Raw genomic sequence first — 24,480 nt, forward strand, 5'->3', positions numbered from 1 at the left:
ATATGAAACACAAAATTTATCGAAATTTCCCGTTTTTTGTGGGTGTACTTTTCCTTCATAAAGTCCGTATTAACAGTTCAATAGGGCGAATCTGCGTTTGTAAACAAGCAGTCTATCCCCCTCTTACTTAACGTGAACTGTCACTTGAGCGAAAGGGATAGATTGCTTGTTTACAAACACAGACAAAAAAAAAATCAAAATTTTGCCAAAAAAAAAAACAAACTTTGGTACCAAATGTTGTCTTAACCTGTAGCATCAAATATGCATTTTAAGTCCTCTTAAACATATCAAAACATAAGGAATTTCCTTTTTGTTAGAAAAAATGTGTAATTTTACCTCTTAAAAATATGTAATTTTACCACTTTTTTGGTTTGACATTACTTTTTCAGTCTAAGTTGAAGTAAAATTACATCTTGAAAGAAGTAATTTTCAACCTTCCAAAGTTACACCTTCCAAATTCATACATTATTTATTCTGTACAACTTTGCCGAAGACACCAAAGTGATTGTGATCACATGTCCAGTTTTTATAACCAATCTTAAAAATTGTATGACAGAACTAATCATGGACAAAGTTTCTTTCAAATCAATGAATACGAAGAAAATAATTTTCATTAGTAAATAGCAGTATACAACTAGTTGCAAAACTCAATAAATCCAGCAATCGTCGTATTTTTTCACTTTAGTAAATCTCGTTCTAAAAATAATATTCTTAATTTGATATAAAAAAAAGTTAATTATTAAAGAAAAATGTGAAAATCTAGAGAATTACTTCGTTGCTCATCAAAATTGTTATTCGAAAAAAAATTTCTTTAAAAAACCACTCAATAAAAAAAACATCTTGCGTCAGCCGGGAATCGAACCCGGATCAACTGCTTGGAAGGCAACTATGCTGACCATTACACCACCGACGCCTTATGTTTGCAAAGAGCTAAATTGCAAATTAGTGTGGATTGTAGGTAAATTGTATCGTTTTTTTGTAGATATAAGGGAATGGCATGGCGTCAGTTGTGTGCTATCTTGTGACAGCGAAAATTTCGTGCTTTTCAAGAAAATAGATTTTTTTATGTTTGATCGCAAATATTGTCAAAACTATGAATGTTGGTGTCATACTTTTTGAAGCAATCAGTTCTCATTTGGTCATTTCAGTTAAAAGATACAGTCAATAATGTGAAATAATTGCGATTGCGATAATCGAAGGGAAACGGAAGCGAATTTCTAAAATCGTGTTGGTGAAGTATAGCAAAACGTAATCATTAACTTATTTTTTTTCAAAATGGTCAATTTATTTCAAATAATCACTTACGATTTAATGCACTATATCAGAACAGAACAAAAATAATTTTTGAAATTGTGATAAATAAAAAAAAAGTGTCATCAACGAACATGTTTGTAATGGTTTACTGGTTTATTCAATAATGCTACGAAACAATCTTGAATTCTTTTTTCTACAAACTAAAGGAGATTGTATTGCACAACACATTCTCTCAGCTATGCGAGTTTACTTTCTTATTAATCTCAGTCTCGCTCCGAGTATTTTTTCCCTGATCTTTGGTACATTTGGTTAATCTCTGTTGAGGTTAGAGCGGTGTATTGTTTTCAATAAATTAGCACAATAAATAGTTTGCAATAAATTACTACTGTCTAAATCCTTTTTTTGCTGCCAGCAGCAGTTCCCCCTTCTACGGTCTCACCTCCCTAAAGATTGCCGGAAATCCCGGCGGAAAGGTCATCATGAGAACCGGCGTTTGCTGGCCAAATCCACCCACTCCCCCACCGATGGGAACGTTAGCGGGTCGCTGAACCGGAAACTGCTGACCTCCCGGAAATTGTCCCCCTCCAAACATCGGATTTTGCTGCGGGTGGAACACCGGAAAGGACTGAACCGGGTACTGTCCAATCGGCCGCTGGGGAAACTGCTGGGGAAACTGACCGGGGAACGGGATCCCCGGAAACCGGTTGACTCCGGGGAAGGGTTGCTGGGGGAAGGTGGGAAACATGGCCGGGAACGACTGCATCGGATCTTGCTGGACCGGGTGGCGTCGGTTAGGGGCAAACACCTCCACGTCCGGATGCAACGGAATCGACTTGTCGGCTAGCATTTCGTTGATTGCTATGTCACCGGTTAGGTCGATAACTTCCGGTTCGGAAGTTTCGTCCACTTCCTGGTTTTGGTTTTGGTCACGGATTGGGTATCGAGTTCCGACTACGATCCGCTTTCGGTCGTCCTGGTGCTGCTTCCACTCGTCCGGGGAGATGATGTCATCGGAGTCTTCGATGGAATCCTCGTTGAGTTCGCTGTTGAGGGCGTTCCGCTCGAGGGATTCGCTCAGTTCCGGTGAGGAGAGGGCTAGCTTCGCTAGCAGGATTTCTCCTTCGAGAGATTCGATGCCGGAAGAGGCGCTGAGCTGGCGGAAAATATTGTTGGTTGAAATAATATTTAAAAAAAAATAGCAGAAGCAATCATAGAAATATCTTTAAGATTACTTTTTTTAAATAATTCTCTTGAATTCTTTAAATATTTAAGGAAGTTATCAGGCTTATGTTCGGGCCTTTTTATAAATTTATAATTTTATATCTGTATTTTTGCTCAAAAATGACATCAAACTCACTTTTTTCATACACAGTCCAAACTCTATTATCATAAGCTTCAGTGATTCGAAGTTCGATTTATCCTGTCTTTTTTTTTTATTTCTATGGAACTTCGGGTTACACATCATGGACAAAGAAATAAGTTTTTTGTATTTATTATCTCATCTTGAACATTCTAGATTGTATTCCAATCACATTAGATCCGAAAACCTGTAAGGCTGGTACAATTTTTATTTACACCCTCACCAGGGAGCAAATTTATTTATTTATTTTTTCAAAAAACTTAAAAATAGATATAAAAAAAATGATTTTTTGAAAATTTTCAATGTTCAATATATCGCAAAAAAAGAATGTTAAAATTTTTGTTTTCGTAAAATGCATTTTAAAATACTTTTTGCGTTCAATTGTTTAGAACAGCCATTCTCAACCTTCTTTTAGGCTGGTACCCCCTACCGTGTAAATCAAGTAGGCTCGGTACCCCCGTTGAGAATCGCTGGTTTAGAATATGGCTTGTTATTCATTTTTTTTAGCCGACTTTTATTATTTTTTATTTTTTTTACGAAAAATATACACTTTTTCATTTTAACAATACTTCATGAAGAAAAAAAAAATGTTATTGCTGAAAAAATGTGAATATTGTCAAACACTATTTCAAAGATCATTTTAAAATAAATGATCAAATTTTCAATCGAAAATAACATTTTTTAAACCTCTACGACTCAACCCCGCCATTAGACGGGCTTCGATTTAAAAAATCGTCAAAAATCCATTTTTCAACCAATTTATGATCTTCAAAAAGCATTGGAAAGAAGAACTCTTAAAATTTTAGACAATTTAAGGGTTGGAAGTTTAACTTGTTTTATGTAACTTTGTCAATTTTATTACTAACATTTAAAATATGTTAAGTAAAAAGAAGTATGCAGTAATTTTTGTAGTGTCCCAGACTATGCCTCTCGGCATTTTTTCACAATTTAAATGATAATGGTACGATTTTATTGCAGAAAATGTGAAATCAAGCAAAAAAATGAAAAAGTTACTGAAAAAGAAGAAAAAATTAGATAGGCAAAATGTAATGATAGGAGGTGGTAAAATAGACCAAATACTACCAAAAATAAAACTAAAATAAACAAGATAAATGCAAATTAAAAAACTCAAAATAAAACTAGAAAAACATAAAAGAGAAGTAAAGTTTTTCGTAGAACAAAAGTTGCTCGAAATGACCTCCTGAACACGGGAAAAATAAAAAAAAATGGGCAGTAGAGGGTTAAATAAAGTTTACAATTTTCAGTTTATATACATGTTTAGCATAACATAACTACCTTTTCGAAAACTGTTATTTTTTTTTTGTTGCATTTCATGAGAAATCTCACGAGGAAAAAGCACCCCTGCAACAATATTTTTGTTAAGACCTGAGGAAATTTCCTACAATTTTCTTTTTATTTACTTTGTTGGTCACTGCTGGTTGCTGAGATACAGCCATTAAATGTCTAAATTTTGAGAAAAATTAATTCTTTTTAGCCGTCATTTTTCAACAAGCGATCCCTCGAAAATTATTGGATCGTTTTTTCAATAGTAAAAATTATACTTTTGAGGTTTTTTTCTTCTCTTTCATTTTCAAAATAATATATAATCAGTAGTAACGTTTTTTAAGAACCAAAACACTTAATAGGTCATTTTCAAATGTTGGCCTTTATTTTTAGATTTCAAAATATTTTTTATCGAAAAAAGCAGAAAATATCACACGAGAAAATTTAAACTTCAAGAGACTGCATGTCAGCAACCAGGCAGTCCGATAAAAAGTCATAAAGATAAAATTTAAGGATTTAAAAAAAATTAAAAAATTTAAATATTTTGCTAGGGTGTTTTTTGTTTAAATTTGTCTTCAAATGCAAAGTAATGGACAAATACCTGAAAATGTATTTAACTTGTGTCTTTTATTTGAATACTGTAAAGTAATTTTAAATTGCAAATTTAAATATTTACTTACCTTTTTTATTTTTTTGGCAATATTTTAGAATCTTTCAGAAATCCAAAAAAAATGTTTCAATTATCAGATTTTGCACCAACCTAAACTCAAGCGCAAAAAATCTCTTTTTTTTGTATTTTAGGAATTCAATTTTAAGTCATGAGAAGTGACATTAAAGCATAGAGTTTCAATAGTCCTAACAATGACCTACAATTTTACCGAGAGCACCAAATCGATCAGAAAATTCCATGCACATTTTGTATGCCTATCCCGAAAAAAATTATGAAGCCTATGAAAAAAACTTATAGTGACATAAAAAATGCATAGGCAAATTTTCATCCAAATAAAAAAATTAAAATTTAAAATCTCAAAAAATTGCGAAATTCTGGAAAATGACTTCCAAATGATTTTTTTAAATAAACTTCGGATAATCGAGCTAGTCTGAGAAAGTTTGTAAACCATTATTTTTGATGTTTTTTAAATTATATTTGGAGCAAATTTTGAGCAAATTTTCTGATATTTCGAAAAAAAAAATTTCGTGAATGATAATCCTGGGCAATTATTGTAAAGAACATTTTGATAGCAAATTGAATATTACAAAAAAAATATTTTTGTTGGTAAAATTTTAACAGCTTTGCCAAAGATATCATAAAAATCTTACCAAAGATACAAATTTTCAAATATTTACATATAATTTTTGTACGGAATGTTACTAAAATTCAAATTCATAGGCCAGGGAAGATTCCTACAGAATTTCTTCCAAGTAGAAACATGCCAAAATAAATTCACAAACACATCTTAAAGGGATAGATACTTAGACTTTTTTATTTGCCTCAAGTTAATATTATTAAACTATTGTTAAGAAAAGTCCACTTACCTTCATGATAATTGTTAACCTCGTTATTCACATGCAGAATTCGCGAACTTTAGTAGCATCAGCATAAATATGTAGTAGCAGTATTAAAAGTAGTAAATCAAAGGTTCAGGAAAAAGAAACACAACTCAACCGTTTAGAGGGGGTAAGAAAAATTAATCGTGTTAATTCGTTTAACAGTTGTTTCCTTTATTTACAATACAAAGTTTTCATAAAGTTGTTCTTTCTTGTCACATCATCTCATTCGTATCTTTTTTTATATAAAATATATAAGGTAATATTCATCACACTTCTATTCATTTCATCACATCTTCAATTGCAAACCTTTTTAACACGTGCTTTTTCTATTCATGTTTGTACAATTCTAAACTGTTTATAGTTATTATGGAAGGGAAAAAGTAGTAGCAATACACATGTTTTACAAAAAGTCGAGGATCGCGCGATCGTCGTGGGGACGCTCTATCGCTCGTATTGCAATCAGGCCTGTGGAATAGTTTGGATTCGTTTTGCAAATTTTATATATTTACAAGGGGTTTGTTTTTTAAGAGTACAGAAGATGAAGTTGAAGAAAGAAGTTTGAAGAAGATAGAAACTAGCTTCTACTGGTAATACTTGTTTGTTTGTTTTTGAGTTTTCGTTTGGTTGCAAATGTTCGAGATGAAATTAAGACAACAACAGTTAGAGAGATCGACTACAGTTAAGAGTTTTGGATGGAAATAGTTGGAATCTGTACAATTATGGCCAATCCAATTCAGATTTACAGGGTATGTTAGGAGGGAAAAAAGATAGATTTATGCAGCAGGAGCAGAAGTGGTAGTAGAATCGGCATCGGCTTCAGTATTTACCTCCGTGTCCTTCTTGTCACCGTCAATGTCCTTAGTCTTGGAGTCGTCAATCGTGTTCAGACTGTCATCCGCCGCCGGGGAAGCTTCCTCATCGCTCGAGTCCAGCTCGGTGTCCCGCTTGGGCGTTTCCGCCGTGGTCGGTTCCTTCTTGTCCTCGTCGTCCGAGTCCTTCTTGGGTGCCTCATCGGCATCCGTTCCCCCATTGCGATTGCCAGTTTCGAGTGACTTTTCCGTGGTCGTGGCCGACTTGTCTCCGCCATCCTTCTCGCCAGATTCCTCTCCGTCGGCGGGCTGGACGTCGATCACACGCACCTTAAACACCGAAGTGCCAAAGTCGGTCTTCTTGGTGTAGTACGTGTCGTTGATGATCACCTTGTGGCCGTCGATGACCTGGAATTAGATATTCAGATTGAATTTAGTTAATGATATTTTATGAATTTTGAGAACCTTTTCAAGATTAAAAAAAACAAAATTCAATAGATAGTTAAAATATACTTAATCTTATTGTTTGATAAAAAAAACACTTCAAGGCTTAAAGCAATGATTAAAATTTTCATTGGCAGTAAAATCGTATTTCAAACACTTTTTTGGCATCGGGAAAATTACAATATTATTCAAATGTTATCAATTTTATGATTCGATTTATTAAATTTGTCTTATCAAACAAAGAAAAAGTTTGAACAAATTAAAGAGTATTTGGAGTAACTTACTAAAATAAATTCAATATGAGAAATTCTCTACGAAATCGTTTTTTTTTTATTTTAATTTTTGTATTTTCTAAATACGGCTAAAACTTTTATGGTGCTTTCGGTATGCCCAAAGAAGCCATTTTGCATTTTGTATTTTCGAAAAAAATACTCAAAATTAAAGTTTTTCACGATATGGGTATCAAATAATCGGATTTTTTTTCATAAATTTCGAATGTAATAAAAATATTAATAGAAAATACTCAAAATTTTCACAAATCTAGCTATTTTTGAAAAAAAAAAAACTCAAAATTTCAGTTTTTCAGAATATGGGATCAAATGATTAGGATTTTTTTATACATTTCGAATATAGAGACAACAGTTTTAAAAAAATACGTGTTTTCGAAAAATACTACAAAAATCCGTTTTTTACAATATGGGTTTCAAACGATCGGAATTTTTTCATACATTTCAAATGTAATAATAACATATTTTTTGAAGTACACACGTATTTTTGAAAAAATACTCAAAATTCAATAGCTGAAAATTTTGAGTATTTTTTTTCGAAAATAAGTAGTTTTGTGAAATTTTTTATCGTTTGATGCCCATACGTTAAAAAACTGATATTATGTGTATTTTTTCGAAAATACATAGTTTTGTGAATATTTTCAGTATTTTCTAAAAAAAATATTATTATTTTCGAAATGTATGAAAAAATCCTGATCGCTTTATACCCATATTGTAAAAAGCTGCAATTTTGAGTATTTTTTTCGAAAATGCGTAGTTTTGTGAAAATTTTGAGTATTTTCAAAAATATGTGTTAATACTTTCGAAATGTATGAATAATCCCGATACCTTGATACCTATATTGAAAAATCTGAAATTTTGGGTATGTTTTACAAAATACGTAGTTTTTTTTTAATTTTTAATATTTTCAAAAAAATTTTATCAAATGCGAAATGTATGAAAATTTCCCGATCGTCTTAAACCCATATTGTAAAAAACTTAAATATTAATTATTTTTCGAAAACACGTAGTTTTGTGAAAATTTTGTGTATTTTAAATAATGATGTAACTACATTCGAAGTGTATGAAAAATTCCGATCATTTGATACCCATATTGGAATAACAATAATTTGGAGTATTTTTCGAGAAACATAGCCAACATATAGATATTTTAAAAAAAGGTTTCTTTCAAATTTAAAATAAAAAAAAATATTTATTTAGGGAAGTTTGGGCACCTTGTACAAGAAAATCTTTTTTTTTTGAAAATCTCGTCAAAAAAGCTTGTTTCTTGAGACAAATTCGAGTATTTTAACTTTACTAAATTTATAATGTTGATGTGTCGCAGAAAATCTAAAAATATATATTTCAAACAAAAAAAATAAATAAAACTGAACGCCACTTTTTACATACTTTGTGTAGATTATGTACATCAGAAATTTACAAATACTAAACATATTCTTTAAAGAGCCCTGACGTTTTAAATTGATTATGAACTCAAAAAAAAGTATTTTAAATTGTTTTTAATTGATTTCACCCATATTTTCATCACAAATTTGAAGTTTTTTGAAAAAAAAAAAATGATGTGAATTCTAACCATTCTCGCCTTCCATACTAAGGGAATTATAGCCAAAAAAAACTTCTTAAATACACCTCCTAGATAAAACATCAACATAAGATGAGTGTAAAAAAATCACTATCTGAAAGGGTGCTTCAAAAGTTATGCACAAAAAAAAGAATTCGATTGGATGTAAACAAAAAATAATTTTCACATAGCCTCAAAAGTTTCAGTTTATTGAGAAACTTATGCATTATTCCCGAAATTTCAAATTTGGAAAATGTCCCAAAGCTCTTTATCCGATTAAAAAAACAAATAATAATCGTTAAACAATCGATGTATAAAAATAATTTTATTTTAACTCTCAAAAAATAGCTTTGAAAAGTACAGCCTTTAAGAAAAAAAAAACTATATAAACATTTAAAACTTTTCAACAATAATTATTTACCGCGTTTTTGTTTTTCACCAATGAATTTTGTAAATTCTTCTTTGAAATGAAACAAAATTTCTCTATAACCAAATAGAAGAGCTGTTGACATTTTTGTGGGTTAAAATAAACTATCAATTTAAACATGCAATAAAATAAAATTCTTTACAAGACTCTTGATAACTTTGGAACCTTCATTAATTATTCCACCTACCTTCACGGTCGAGGTCGAGTTGGTTTGTCCACCCTCCACGTCCGCCGTGTCCACGTCGGGAATATCAATCGGGAACAGTCCCGGTCCAGAGGGGATAAAGTCACCACCGCCGTAGAACGGATTCCACGAGCCGGCAAACCGGTCACGTACCCGCTTGATTACATCTACAGAAGACACCAGGAATGCAGCAACAATTAGTCAGAGATACGAGATTAAAATTGTTTAATTGCTTTGACTTAGAACTCACTCACCGTCAAGGTAAGACGAAAACTGCCACGTGAATGGATTGATGGACGGGAAAAAGACCGGACTCTGGCCGCCGGCGTGGGCAAAATCGTCCGTGTCCAGCACGCCGTCGAAGCCTTCAAAGCTCGACGGGTACCGGTTGATGTACGAGGGTCGCTGATGTTCCAGAGGGACCACGATGAACTCGGCATCGCTTGAGGGATCACTCTTGCTGTCGTCATTGCGGGCTGGAAAAATTAGAATAGAAAAAAGCATTTTAAAACATAATTTGAAGTCAGATTAATTAGAGCGCTCCCCCTTTTTATTTCAAAAAATGAGCACCTGCCGCTTATTTGCATTTAAAAGGTGTCACCAGCAGTTTCCGGCTTTCGTATTGGGTCAGCCACACGCGCGTGGGCAGCACAGATCACGAAACGTAAACAAAACTGCGACTGCAACGTCAACGGTGATGAGTCAATATTCTGGTTTTGCATTTTGCCACATTGAATAGAGTTGACATCAACTGGACCGAGTGACACAAAATTGCCAGCTGATGAATATCGCGATTTTGGATTTATACATAGAGATGTTACGGGCTGTTTGCGTTAGAGTTTGCTTGAATGACACGATTGAATGTGGCAATTTGAGTAATGATTTTTGTTAAATTAATAATGTTACAATTTTCTACCTAAATAGTTTTATTAAATTCTAACAACTTTAACTGTATACTCAAATCACAATTGAGATCTAATTTTTCTGATGATTTTTAAAGCACTATTAATTTTTACACGTTTCAAATTTACCGAATTGTTTTACTTATTTGGCTTTGAGCAAGTATAAATTGAGGCTGTTTTTAAACCCTGTTTCAACGAGCTCTGTTAACATTTTATCAATAAAATGACGAATTTGCTTAGCTTACTGATTATGTACGCTAATAAATCGCAATTTTCAAGGGGACCGTAAATCCAAAACATCAAATTTCACGGAGCTTGATAAATTTTTAAAAAATCTGGAAAATCTAATTTCAAACAACAAAAAATATTACTATGGTTTTTGTGCAATTCCGCTTTTTAAAATACTTACGTTTCCTGTAATGTTGTGATATGGACTCCAAACTGAGATTGAGTCATACAAATTTCAGCATGTTTGTATGACCCAATCTCACCCCCCAGACCCATCGTAACCCCTGATCAAGGATGCCAGATGCACAGATCTGTCTGTGTTTCACAGACATTTGAGCTTGGGTTAGCCATTTTTTGACTTGACTTTCAATAAACTTCATTAAATTAGGGTAATTCTCTACCAACTCACACAGCAGTTGCCCCGACCCCTCTTCGATTTGCGTGAAACTTTGTCCTAAGGGGTAACTTTTGTCCCTGATCACGAATCCGAGGTCCGTTGTTTGATATCTCGTGACGGAGGGGCGGTACGACCCCTTCCATTTTTGAACATGCGAAAAAAGAGGTGTTTTTCAATAATTTGCAGCCTGAAACGGTGATGAGATAGAAATTTGGTGTCAAAGGGACTTTTATGTAAAATTAGACGCCCGATTTGATGGCGTACTCAGAATTCCGAAAAAAACGTATTTTTCATCGAAAAAAACACCAAAAAAGTTTTAAAAACTCTGCCATTTTCCGTTACTTGACTGTAAAAAATTTTGGAACATGTCATTTTATGGGAAATTTAATGTTCTTTTCGAATCTACATTGACCCAGAAGGATCATTTTTTCATTTAGAACAAAATTTTTCATTTTAAAATTTCGTGTTTTTTCTAACTTTGCAGGGTTATTTTTTAGAGTGTAACAATGTTCTACAAAGTTGTAGAGCAGACAATTACAAAAATTTTGATATATGAACATAAGGGGTTTGCTTGTGAACATCACGAGTTATTGCGATTTTATGAAAAAAAAGTTTTCAGGCTGCAAATTATTGAAAAACACCTCTTTTTTCGCATGTTCAAAAATGGAAGGGGTCGTACCGCCCCTCCGTCACGAGATATGAAAAAACGGACCTCGGATTCGTGATCAGGGACAAAAGTTACCGCTTAGGACAAAGTTTCACGCAAATCGAAGAGGGGTCGGGGCAATTTTTCCCGATTTCGTGTGAGTTGGTAGAGAATTACCCATTAATATTTTGTAAAAATATCAATCTAAACTTATTTCGTTAGTTTAGTCTTCAAATGCTTAAAACGGAATTTGTAATGAATTTCCGTGACTGTAAATTGACATATTTATTTCAATTTAAGACAAAAGCACAGACATACACAGTTTTTTTTTGAATATGTGGCGTGCAAATGTCAAGCCAAAATCATTATGTTGTAAATAAATCTCCAACTCGATTTTCTTTTAACAAACTTGTCAAAATTCCAAATGTTTAAAACTTAAACAAAATCATTGAAAAGTATTTTTATCCCTCGATAATTAAAGAAAATTAAACTGTACCAATTCAGAAAAATCATTTTATTTTTAAAACTGGGATTTTTGACAGATATGCAACATGTTGAAAAAATAAGTTATAGAAAGTAAAAGAGTCATATAACTGTCTAACGAGGGTAACTGAATCGGATAAATACGACGAGTCTTGAAAAAAATAAGTTTTGCAACATGTTTAAAACAACTTTTTTTGCAATTCAGTAAAATACCCTTTATATTGACATTTTTCAATGAATCTTTTGTTTTTCCGCTGAGAAATTTTCGGAAGAATGCAAATTTGAGTCCGATATTCAATAAAAAAAAATAAAAAAGTAAAATAAATTCGTAAAATCTTCGTAAAAAAAATGTCAGCCCTTACATTTATTATGTTCAAAAATTAATAGAAGTGCATTTTCAAATGTTAGTGATAATTTGATTTTTTTATAATTTTTGTTTTCAAAAGAACAGAAAATTTTATGATAGTTTCATTTTTTTACATTGAAAATCGGATGCATATTTGCCGAAATATCGTCACTTTTAAGCTATTTGATGATGTAGAGAAAACTTTATTTGACCTGTTTGCATTTCATTCAGGGAAAACGGTGCACGATATCAAATTTTATATAAAGTACTTTTTGATAGCTAGTTTAACCCTCTACAACCCAACCCCGCCTCTAGACGGGCTTCGCTCTGAAAAATCGCCAAAAATCCATTTTCAACCAATTTTTGATCTTTAAAATGCATTCGAAAGAAGAACTCTTAAAATTTTAGAAAATTTTAGGGTTGGAAGTTTGACTTGTTTTATGTGAATTTGGCCATGTTTTAAAAAATGTATTTTTTTCAAGGGGTCAACTTTGGCTGTGGTTTTATTAACATTTCCTATATTTTAGGAAAAAAAAGCTTGCAGTAATTTTTGTAGTGCCTCAGACTATGCCTCTACGCCTTTCTAAATTTTTTTTATGAAAATGGAGCCATTCTATAGCAAAAAAAAAAAAAACCCGATTTAATCCCACCTGGGGTGAGATAGAGCCTTTCTTACTAAAGAATATAACAATGGTAGAACTTTTTTCAATTCATAACATCGACTTTGTTTATTTATAACGTCAGCACAAAAGAAAGTCTTATGATGCAAGCAAAGTATTATAAATGATATGATTTCCAAAAGAAATAAAAAAACGCAATTTTCACCAAAAGAATTAATTCAATCGTACAATATGCTTGTACGTTTATAATCAAACAAGCGTTTATGACAAACGCGATCATAGCAAGCTTCCCATGCGCCAGTGACAATGCACACCGCGGTTTTGGTTTTTTAGCTTCGGTGAACCGCGTGTGCCGCACGGTGCAGGGAAGCTAGCCTAAGAAGCCTCTAAGAAAGTGACAGAGTCAGAGATAGCTATTTTCAACAACCGCACCACTACACACTCAATCGCGAGAACCTTAGGTAGAAAGCCATTGGCGTCGCCAGCATTGAAAACGATATAAACGATGAAAGCTTGGAAAGCTCCTATTGGAATCCAATGAACCCTGTTAGATAAACTTACGACAAATGAAGTCTACATTTAGGCGTTTTTAGGAGCGCACGGGAAACAAATTGATTGTAGCCGGATGAATGTCCTATGTCACAAAAGTTTTTAAATAAACATTGGACAGATATGTAAAAACGGACAGGGCAAAAGAAACCGAAAAGCTACGATATCTTACATGTTGTAGAAAACATCGGTAGACAAGCTACTACAAACGAGTATAAGTCGAGCCAGCAAATATATGCGCCAGCATTCTCGCGCCAGTATTCGAAGCTCAACTTGACAACTTGTCGACTTGGCGACGAAGCGTCAAAAATCAATGCAGTGTGATTTTTTGACGATTTTTCCGCTTAAAATTCATGCTGAATCGACATATTTACGAAGATGAAAATGACGTCCTGGCTTAAAGTAAAACCTATACCTTTCTTTAGTAAGAAAGGCAAAAAGTAAATCGTTCTAAAAATTGATCGGGATTGCCGATCGATGTCGAATTTGTTTTGAGATAAATAAAAAATATGAAAATGAAAAAAAATTACCATATTTTCATTTGAAAACTGTGTATTTTGTTGAAAAGTCTGGCCGCATCCGAAAACAGATGGATATTTCGAAATTTGCGCGGCAACTCGCCCAGGTTCAGCACACTAGCTTTCATCTGCATTCAGATGAATCGAAATCGGATTTATGGGAGCTGAGAACGGCGCGACACAAAATTTTGCAAAATTTTACCACATACGAACATCACTCGATCTCCACGGAATTTATTTTCTCAAAATTCGAGGATTCGAGATAGACGAGTTCTGTCAAGGTGAATCGATAGAGCGTCGAAAATCGATGCAGTGTGATTTTTTGACGATTTTTCCGCTTAAAATTTATGCTGAATCGACATATTTACGAAGATGAAAATGACGTCCTGGCTTAAAGTAAAACCTATACCTTTCTTTAGTAAGAAAGGCAAAAATGTTAAAAACAAGCAAAAAGTTGAAACATTGACTGTAGAAACATGAAAAAAATCGAAAGGCACAATGTAATGTAATGGAGGTGGTAGAATAGACTAAACAAGATAAATGCAAATTAAAAAACTACAAACAAAACAAAAGAAGTAAAATTTTTCTTAAAACAAAAGTTGCTAAAAATAGCCTCCTGAACACTGGAAAAATAAAAATATTTGAAAAAAAAATTAGGCAGTAGGGGGTAATCTAAAAATAAACTTTAAATGTTTTTTTTTCTACATTTTTCATTTTGTTTCAAAAATGATGTTCGAAAAATGGCAACAATGCCAAATTGATTTTGACCAACTTGTACCAAAGCTAAAAAAATGCAATTTATTGTCATTCAAAACATACCAAAATAGATTTTCGAAAATGGTTATTATGCGTTATTCTATTTTTGAGTGATGAGTCAAATAAATCAGCTTTTTTCAGTGTGTAACTTTTTTCTGATAATTTCCTTTCATTATCTACGACTTTGCAGAAGACATCAAAATGGTCAGAAAATCAATTTTCACGAAACATTTTTTTTATTTTCAGTTGCCAAAAATTGCCAAAATTGCCGGTTGCCAAAGACTTGTATGGCCGAACTAATGATGCAAAATGTCTTGTTTGGTCATAAGGTCATAAGGTACACACACAAGTTTTTTTTTACAACCAAATTAAAAGATTCTAAAAATAATCACTCCTAAACTGTTCCGAGAAGCATTACTTTTCGATACAAGTGCTTTAGTTTAAAAAGTTGAATTTTCATTGCTTACGTCGTATAGTAGTTAAAAAAGCAAGTGTGAATGATCAAAAAAATGTTAAATACCGAGTAATGACCGTTTTCATAAAAATGTAGAAATAATTCCATATTTTTTACCAGTATCAAATCCACGAGTAAGGGTAAACCTTACATGCATCACCTTCATAAATCTTACTGGAATTTTCAGGAGTTGTTTGCACATATATAACTAGCATTTAAATCAAATATGAGCTTTTCATATCGGTAGTAGTTAGGCAAACCTTGAAAATCAATAGAAATACAAAAAGCAATATATCCTTGCCATTTTCTAAGATCTAAGCTAGTTCATAAAAAAACGATTAATTCCAACCGTCAATCAAAACAAATCGTAACAGCAAACGTGATAGCATGCGTAAAACGAAAGAGAAATCATTGACCTTGTTCAGAGTGCTCTGCCAGTCGGTGCAAAAGTACGAGGTACCATAAAAAGACCCTACACCATTTGCATGCAAGATGAGTACGCTCAAGTGCCCTCCTTATTTCCCCCCGTATGGTGAAGAATTTCACACCCAAACGAATCGATTACTGTATTTATCTCAAAAATTGGTAAATCCGCTCACGGTCAGGTTCACCATAATCGGTGCTGCCGAAACTGGTTGCTCACCCCAAACTCACCCAAATCATAATAATAATAGTAATTCATTAGGCGGGGAAAGGTCGAAGATCTTAAAACAGCTTACAACTGCTGCATCTGAAAGTGTGAAAACCGCCACTTTAATGCTGCTTCTCGTGGTGGCAGAAAAAACTGTTGATCTTTGCCACTTGAGCGATTGACAAGAGGGTCGTCGTTGCGGTGCAATGTTTAGATTCACAATTTGCACACCGCATTTCCTCAGCTAATTGGCAACGTTCTGAACGCGGTTTGAACGGACGGGGGTAGGAGGACCAGAAATTACCCCATTCCAACACTTTCGGATGTGCGGTGTTTGAATACAGTCGGACTTCGTAGAGTACGGAAAATTTATAAATTTTGCAAAGACACAAATCATAATTTGGGTAGCATAAAATTGAGAAAAATTTCACTCAATTTGCTTACCAAAGTAAAAAATTCACTAAAAGTGGGGTTGACTGTACCCCACATCGTGACTGTTGGGGGGGATGACGACAGTCACAGTCACATCAGTTGCGGAGGGTAGTTTTATTGCGCCTTAAATTTTTTGTGTTCTGCGATGCAACGTCGTTTGTCGGCGTCATTTTCTGCACTGCACTTTTTGTTTGCAAATTATGCATACGCACAGTGAGGTGCATCACCATTCACCATGTGTGCATTTGCAAGTAAAGTGTGAAATTTGTAAGAAATATAATGCATGAAAAACCCCGCACACACACGAGCGACGCTAATTGGCTTAGATGTCAAAACCAATCGAAAGACTTTGCTTTTGTTTTTTGATTCGCACCAATTTGGTGGCAATAAATTTGGATGCGAGCAGCATTGGAGCAATCAAGTATCATTAGATGAGAGGCAATATGACGAGAAAACCCCAGAGAAATCAGCGCGATAATTTGATCAAGTGTTTCTCGATCAGTCTCGATCTCAATCGTAGTTTGAGCAGAGCAGATGATGCGTTCTGGAATGCTTCATAGCATGAGCTGCTACACGATTCCCACGCATGGCGGGCAACGTGTTCTTCCCACTTGTAAGATTTGCTAATTTAAAACTACAACGTCATGTGAAACCGGCGTGACGAACATTGAGATCAACAAAAGGAAAGTTGAGCTGACAGAGACTGACGTCATGGAAGCTGCCCACAAATTGCTCAAACTTACATCAACTTTAAACTCAATTATTGCTTATCGCACAATAACTCAAATGACACAATTTTTCATTTCGTTATGCAATAGGTACTTCCCAAAAACAAAACAAATAAACATTCACCTGGAAGTCATCGTTACGCAATGAGCTTCATTGTAGGTGATAAAATCGTGATGCGTTTCGTACATGATAACAGTACGACCTTTAAGTAGTGAACATTGAAGGGAGGTGAAACTAATGGTGATCGCTTTGAGTCATGTTGTCGAATCGACGTTGTCACAGATGGCAATGTTACGAAATGTGTTACGTGTAGTTTGTTATCAAATGGACACATCGCTCGTTAGAACTATGAGCGATAGTGTGGTCTAGTGTGTAATTGAAATCTCAATTATAAAATTGCATTTTCTCGTCAGACTACACATGGGACCATGTACAAACCGTAAGGAGACTTTTTTGTAATTTTCAGAACCCCCAAAACTATTTTGGACCTAGATAAATCGCCCACTCATTGAGGAAAAACAAAACCTTATGTTCGGTCCTGGAAATAAGTAATATCAAGTTACAGATAATATTTGCCTTTAATTGCCGGTGCTTGAGCGGAAAGAAGATATTATGTATTTTCAAAACAAATATATCTTAATAAAAATAAAAAAATTGCACGCAAGTTGCTACGAAGATATATAAAAAACGTTACTTAATCCACCTTTAGGTGGTTGTAGCCTTCCTCGCATTCATAAAGTGAATACACTACAAAGCCTCAAAAAATTGTATAAATAACATTTATTTTTTACCAAAATATCTGAGATCCGGCCTCAAAAAAGTGTATTAAAAGCACTAAAGTACTTATAACTTTTGATAGGGTTGTCAGATTTTCAATCTTTTGGGCTTGTTGGAAAGTTCTTATGATTACCTATCCAACAATGGGTCGCAAGATAGATCCGGACAACTTTTTCATCAAAATATTTAAGATCCGGCCTCAAAAAAGTGTATAAATATCACTTAAGTGCTCACAACTTTTGATGGGGTTGTCAGATCTTCAATCTTTTGAACGCGTTGGAAAAGTCTTTCAAATATCTTTCTAACAATATATAGCATGACGAGGTTTCTTACAAAAACCACCCTTTTTACAATCTTCCGAAGTTTAACTAAAATCGTTTTTTTTAGCATAACTTTTGAAGTACTTTTCTAAACTTCATAATATTAACTAGGGTCTTGTGGGACCCCAAGACGGATCGAATGAGTCCAATACGATCCAAATCGGTTCAGCCAGTCCGGAGATAATCGTGTGCATATTTTTCGGTGCACGGACTGACAGACAAACACACGCACAGACATTTGTTCAGAATTTGATTCTGAGTTGATAGGTATACGTGAAGGTGGGTCTAGGAGGTCGAATAAAGAAGTTCATTTTTCGAGTGATTTTATAGCCTTTCCTTATTGAGGTAAGGAAGGCAAAACGTTGTCTGTGATTTAGCTGTGTCTCATATAATTTACCATTTACCTCCATTTTCTAATGTCAATTCAGCAACTAATTGTCCGATTTTCAATGAAGCATTCGTGAAATTTTTCGATCAAAAACAATATATTTAAAAAAACATCGAGACTAACATTTCTAAAAGACATAAAATTGAATTTAATGTTTGTGTGTGTGATGTTTGTTATGTTTTCTGTTTGAAGTTTTAATGTGTCACTTTGCCCTGTCAGAATTCTGCCTGGCCAGAAACTTGAATGCAAGTTTGACACGTCTTGTGTACAAGCCACCGGTGCAAACAAGTTGCTGAGATATCGACATTAGAAAATTGAGGGTTGTTTGAGTGAGACTTATAACAATTCAATTTTCCTGTTTCTTTTTCTTTTATCCGCCCAATTTTCAATATTTCTTGTACAAAACTGTAGGAAATTTTCGGAACTTTTCGAAAAAAATATGATCAGGAAAAGACAATCATGGACACTATTAAAAAAAAAAACCAGAATTTTTCAGACAACATTCAACTATGAATGACTATATTTTGAAAACTGTGCAGTTTATCAAAAAATCTATTATGCGCTTCTCGCTTGCAAAGTAGAATTTACATAAAAAATGAGGTCTGTAAATTTTAAGCACAAGATTTTTTTTTTTTTACAAAAATCACAATTAAAAAAAAAATCTTAACTCGTCGGCAAAATTTTGGATTAGCTTAAAAGATGCGGGTTTATGTCCCCTTAAACATATAAAAAAAAAACAAAATTAAAAAATTATGGATTTTGGGAAATTGAACTGTTGTGACAAAAATTTGCTGAACAGTCCTTATAGTTTTTCTGAACAGTCCTCATCAATACCTACAACTTTGCCGAAGAAACCAAATTGATCAGAAAATTCATTCAAAAGTTACAAATTTTCAAATATTTACATCACATTTTAGTATGGACAGCAAAATGGTCAAAGTCGGCCAATTTCGTAGAGAATTGCTCACATGAGCTCTTTTGTCCCGAGATCTTCAAATCAGCAAATTAAATTTTCATATGACCTTTTAAACATTTAGCTGTTTTTTCGGACCTCAACATATTTTTCATTAAAAGCCCTAGCCTTTTTCTGAAACGTGGCGCTCTAAATTTGGTACAGCCGTTCCGGAAATATGATTTTTAGAAAAAATGAGATTTTTGCGAAAATCGACGAAAAACGTCATTTTTGACCACCCTATTTCGGATAGGAGCATCATAATCGCTTAGATTAAGCCTTATAAAATAATTTTCTTCTTTGCAATTTGTTAAGTATACCCAAAGTTAAAGAACGAGGGAATAGTCCTCACGAAAAGAAACGTGAGGAAAGTGCTATTTTGCGAGAGTATAGTCCTCTCGCGTGTTCATTCGTTCATTGGAACAGTTCATCCTATTGAGTGACTTATATGGACAAATGACCGCCACTTAGTTACCGAACCACGGTGGCCCATACGGCAAAGGCACGGTTCAATAAGCCGAAGGTCTTGGGTTCGAATCTCGGTACCGGTACTTTTTTTTTTTTATGGATGAACTTTTTTGGATAATGAACCATGAGTAAAGTACTCACGGCAATTTCGGGATTTATCCTCTCCGTCCGCACACAGTACCATTTTACTACCGAATCGTGCTCTTTATCCTCTCGTATGCCAATGCCCAGTTCTGGGTGTATATTTTCTGAAAGTTTACATTTCAGTGACAGAATAATTTCAAACATCATTTTTATCGAAAAAAATATTTGCAAAAAATCAAGCTTTGAAGAAAAAAATAATCATATATTTGAAGAGTCTTGTACAGTGTACAAATTTTATTCTTTTTTAATACCAACATGTTTTGTCAAATTTGGACCAATATGCACTTGGGAATGACCCAAAAATAAAAAAAATAAAAAACTCAAAATTGGTATTCTGACTGAATTAAAATGATTCTTATTTGATTCATCGTGACAGATTTGCGGTTACGTTAATTTAAGTGGAAAAAATATTTGCGGTTTTTCATGTCCACCACAAGTAGCAAAATATTAAACCACAAATAGCAAATAAAGATGTGATTCACAACAGCCTTTGCTCTCGGTGACAATTTCCTAGAATGTTAATAAATAAACATATAAAGAAAAAAAAAGTCACAACCAGGTTAAAATGCTATAAAAAAGAAGGTGACTTCAACGGTCACCATAAAGCAATGAGGAAGTATTATATTCCCTTTCTTGAAACTTGAGTTAAACTGCGCGCTTAAGGTGTGATGCACTTGCATGCGTTCTTTCCCCCCTTTACCTGCTAGAATGCATTAAGTCACTCTTCGATCCGCTCATCGAGTGGCAGCATCCATAAATTAACACTCGGAAGTCGTTTGTTCAAGTTGAGCGCATCTTTGTTGCTGACATTGCAAAAATAAAATAAAAAGCTGAAAAACGTGCCTCCAGTGCAATTTCCATTTGGCGATTCCAGGTCAAAACTACATTTAATTTTGCAATTATTGTGCTGAGTTGTACAGGATTTTCCTCAACTGAATAAGTCACGATCACGGCCGGTTAATGGTGGGCACAAATTGATTACCCCAACTCACGTTATCCACCATCGCCGATCCTCGTGACTTGAGCCCTGAATGCGCCTCATTGTCTAGAGAGAAGACCCCAATTCGATCCACACGAGCCGCTTCTAGTGGAACAATTTTCAAATTTTGTGCAATTTTTCCGCAATTTTCTCCCCTCAGAGTCGTCACACAATGGCAAGCCTCATTAAAGTGAACAACCGACTCAACTCAAGTTAGACTCAACCTCGTGGCCATGATTGTCATCGTTTTTCCGCGCTCCGGAACTTCTGGAAAAAAAGTGAATCTTGTCGATAGCGACTCTGCGAACGAGGCGGCGCCAAGCTTAAGTCAAGTAGCTCTCTGTTACATAAGTTAGTGTATTGGATAGACTTGTGTCGAGAGTTGCTGCGCTCCGAACTGGGCGATGACCAAGAACCAATCAAGGTGAAATCGATTTGGGGCTGGGTTCGGCGTCTCAGGTGGTGATGATGAGATTTGTTTTTTTTTTTCTCTGGTAGCTGTTTCAAGTACTTAAGCCGGTAAGTCACGGTAGTCAGGTTTTTGGTTGAACCGAAGAAAATCGGTGCTTTGGGGGAAGGTTAAAGTCGAGATTAAGAAGTGTTGAGAAGCGTTATTTATGTTTCGACCAATGATTGGTTTTATAATAAACAAACGGCAGTGGTATGTTATTTTCCTTATTTCATAGTCGAATTTTAAGTCAATGTTGAGTTTGATACTTGAGCAATTGGGTACTTAAGCCCTATGTAAATTTTTATGTACAACGAAAACACGATTAAAAACCATTTCTGATCATTTTTTTTATTTTAATGCAAAAAAAAATTGACAAGACAACATTTTTTCGATGGATCAACTATGGTCCCCTTGGAACGAGCTGTCGAGTAGGAGCTTTTCTGTCAAGAAGGACCTCGAGGTTAATTTTTCAAAATTGATTTAAAAATCCATTTTTAACTCTTTGTGGACGTACAAAGGGTCATTGTACTCAGAAAAATAGGCTTTATCGCTGTAAACAATAATATCAGCAATCTAAGCTTCATTTTAGGACCCAATTCTCTACGAAATCGGTATTTTTTTTAGAATTTTAATTTTTGTATTTTTTAATCCGGCTGAAACTTTTGTGATGCTTTCGGAGTGCCCAAAGAAGTCATATTGCATCATTAGTTTGTCCATATAATTTTCCATACAAATTTGGCAGCTGTCCATAAAAAAATTATGTATGAAAATTCAAAAAAAATCGAAAAATAATCTAAAATTCAATAAATCGATTAAGTGTCTTCGGAAAAGTTGTGGGTATGAATAAGGACTACACTGAAAAAAAATGATACACGGTAAAAAAATGGTGATTTTTTATTTAACTTTTTGTCACTAAAACTTGATTTGCAAAAAAACACTATTTTTATTTTTGTTTTTTTTTTATTTGTTCAAGGGGACATAAAATGCCAACTTTTCAGAAATTTCCAGGTTGTGCTTAAAATCTTTTACCGAGTTATGAATTTTTAAATCAATACTGATTTTTTCAAAAAATCGAAATATCGGCAAAAATTTTTCAACTTCATTTTTCGATGTTAAAATTTGCAATCAAAAAGTTCTGTAGTGAAATTTTGATAAAGTGCACCGCTTTCAAGTTAAAGCCATTTTTAGATTAAGTTTTTTGAAAATAGTCGCAGTTTTTCATTTTTTTAATTTAATGCACATGATTGCCCACTTCTGAAAAAAATATTTCTGAAAAGCTTAGAAAATTTTCTATATTTTGCTTTTTTGAACTTAGTTGATACAACCCTTAGTTGCTGAGATATTGGCATGCAAGTGTTTAAAAACAGGAAAATTGATGTTTTCTAAGTCTCACCCAAACAACCCACCATTTTCTAATGTCGATTAAATCAATACTAACATTTCAAAAGGGCTAAACATTCAATATTATGCCCTTTTAAAATGTTAGTTTGGGTTATAAAAAATCGAAAAGATCCGAAAATTTCACGAATGTTTTGTGTTTTAACATTGTAAATCGGACCATTAGTTGCTGAGATTTTGACATTAGAAAATGATGGGTTGATTGGGTGAGACTTAGCAAACATCAATTTTCCTATTTTTAAACACTTGCATGGCAATATCTCAACAACTAATGGTTCGTATCAACAAAGTTCAAAAAAGCAAAACATAGAGAATTTTTTCAGCTTTTCAAAAATATTTTTTTCTGAAGTGGGCAAACATGTGCACTAATTCAAAAAAATGAAAAACTGCGACTATTTTCAAAAAAATTACCCTAAAAATGGTTTTAACTTCAAAACGGTGCACTTTATCAAAATTTCACTAAACTACTTTTTGATTGCAAATTTGATTTTACATCGAAAAATTATGTTGAAAAATTTTTGCGACCGATATTTTGAAAAAATCAGTATTGATTAAAAAATTTAAAACTCAGTCAAAGATTTTTTGCACAACCAACAATTTTCTGAAAAGTTGGAATTTTATGTCCCCTAGAAAATATAAAAAAAAACTGTGTTTTTTTTTTGCAAATCAAGTTTTATTGACAAAAAGTTGAATATAAAATAACCAAATTTTTTTTTACCGTGTATCATTTTTTTCAGTGTAGTCCATATCCATACCTACAACTTTGCCGAAGACACCAAATCGATCAAAAAATTCCTTCAAAAGATACAGATTTTTGAATATTATACATCATTTTTGTATAGGCAGCGGCCAAATTTGTATGGAAAATTATATGGACAAACTAATGATGCAAAATGGCTTCTTTGGGCATACCGAAGGCACCAAAAATCAGTCTGCGATCAGCAGAGAAGCGAGTCAGACGTGCGTCCCTCACAAACCAAAAAAGTGCTTAAAAAGTGCAAAAATGCCTCACGGCAAGAAAAAGAGGCGGTCCTCACCAGCAGGATCGGCAGATTTGAAGAAGCTAAAGAATGCCGAAGCGCTACCTGCAAAGCCAGGCAGTTTGAGCAAGGACACTCAAAATTCGTCTGGAAACCAGTTCGCTACCCTCCCTGTGGACGTGAGCGAGAAGGAAGAATTTGAACGACGGGAAAAGTTGCCACCCATTTTTGTGAAAACATCGTCATCGGATTCGGTGCGAAAGTGGCTGACCGGGTTTATCAAATCTGGTGCTTTACGAGCTTCCATTCGCTTGTGTGCTGATGGACTCAAAATTCTGCTACCTACCAGAAAGGATTACAACTACGTTCGGGATTTCCTGAACAACACCAAGATTGAATACTACAGCCATGACGATCCAGGTAAACGGCCCATGAAACAGGTCCTCCGAGGCCTGTACGACATGGATGTGAGTGTGCTGAAAGAAGAGCTCAAAACTCTTAAGTTGAACGTGATCGAAGTCTTCAAGATGACGAGACACAACAAGGACATCAAGTATCGTGATCAACTGTACCTGGTTCATCTCGAGAAAGGATCGACAACGCCGTCTGAGCTGAAAGCAGTTCGGGCAATTTTCAACATCATCGTGACTTGGGAACGTTATCGTCCAGTGCATCGTGACGTGACGCAATGTTCGAACTGCTTGCAGTTTGGACATGGTGGAAGGAACTGTTTCATCAAGAGTCGTTGTGCAACCTGCGGAGGTGAGCACA

At 34.1% G+C, this 24,480-nt stretch overlaps 1 protein-coding gene and 1 non-coding gene across 2 annotated transcripts in view; both read right to left on the bottom strand.

Annotated features, from left to right (window-relative positions):
- Positions 1 to 841: 841 nt before the first annotated feature.
- On the bottom strand, positions 842 to 913 carry Trnag-ucc. Its single transcript has one exon. It is a non-coding gene; the product is annotated as a tRNA-Gly (tRNA).
- Positions 914 to 1,507: 594 nt separating this feature from the next.
- LOC6046126 overlaps positions 1,508 to 24,480 on the bottom strand; it is a 30,515-nt gene continuing 7,542 nt past the window's right edge. The window contains exons 2-5 of the mRNA XM_038254830.1: positions 9,416 to 9,637; positions 9,165 to 9,328; positions 6,277 to 6,666; positions 1,508 to 2,407 (exon numbers count right to left, since the gene is read on the bottom strand). Of these exons, the coding sequence (XP_038110758.1) occupies positions 1,682 to 2,407; positions 6,277 to 6,666; positions 9,165 to 9,328; positions 9,416 to 9,637 (1,502 nt within the window). The 3' untranslated portion in view covers positions 1,508 to 1,681. The remainder of the gene's footprint in view (positions 2,408 to 6,276; positions 6,667 to 9,164; positions 9,329 to 9,415; positions 9,638 to 24,480) is intronic.

The sequence above is a fragment of the Culex quinquefasciatus genome, chromosome 2 (genome assembly GCF_015732765.1).
Source record: "Culex quinquefasciatus strain JHB chromosome 2, VPISU_Cqui_1.0_pri_paternal, whole genome shotgun sequence".
NCBI classification, from domain to species: Eukaryota; Metazoa; Arthropoda; class Insecta; order Diptera; family Culicidae; genus Culex; species Culex quinquefasciatus.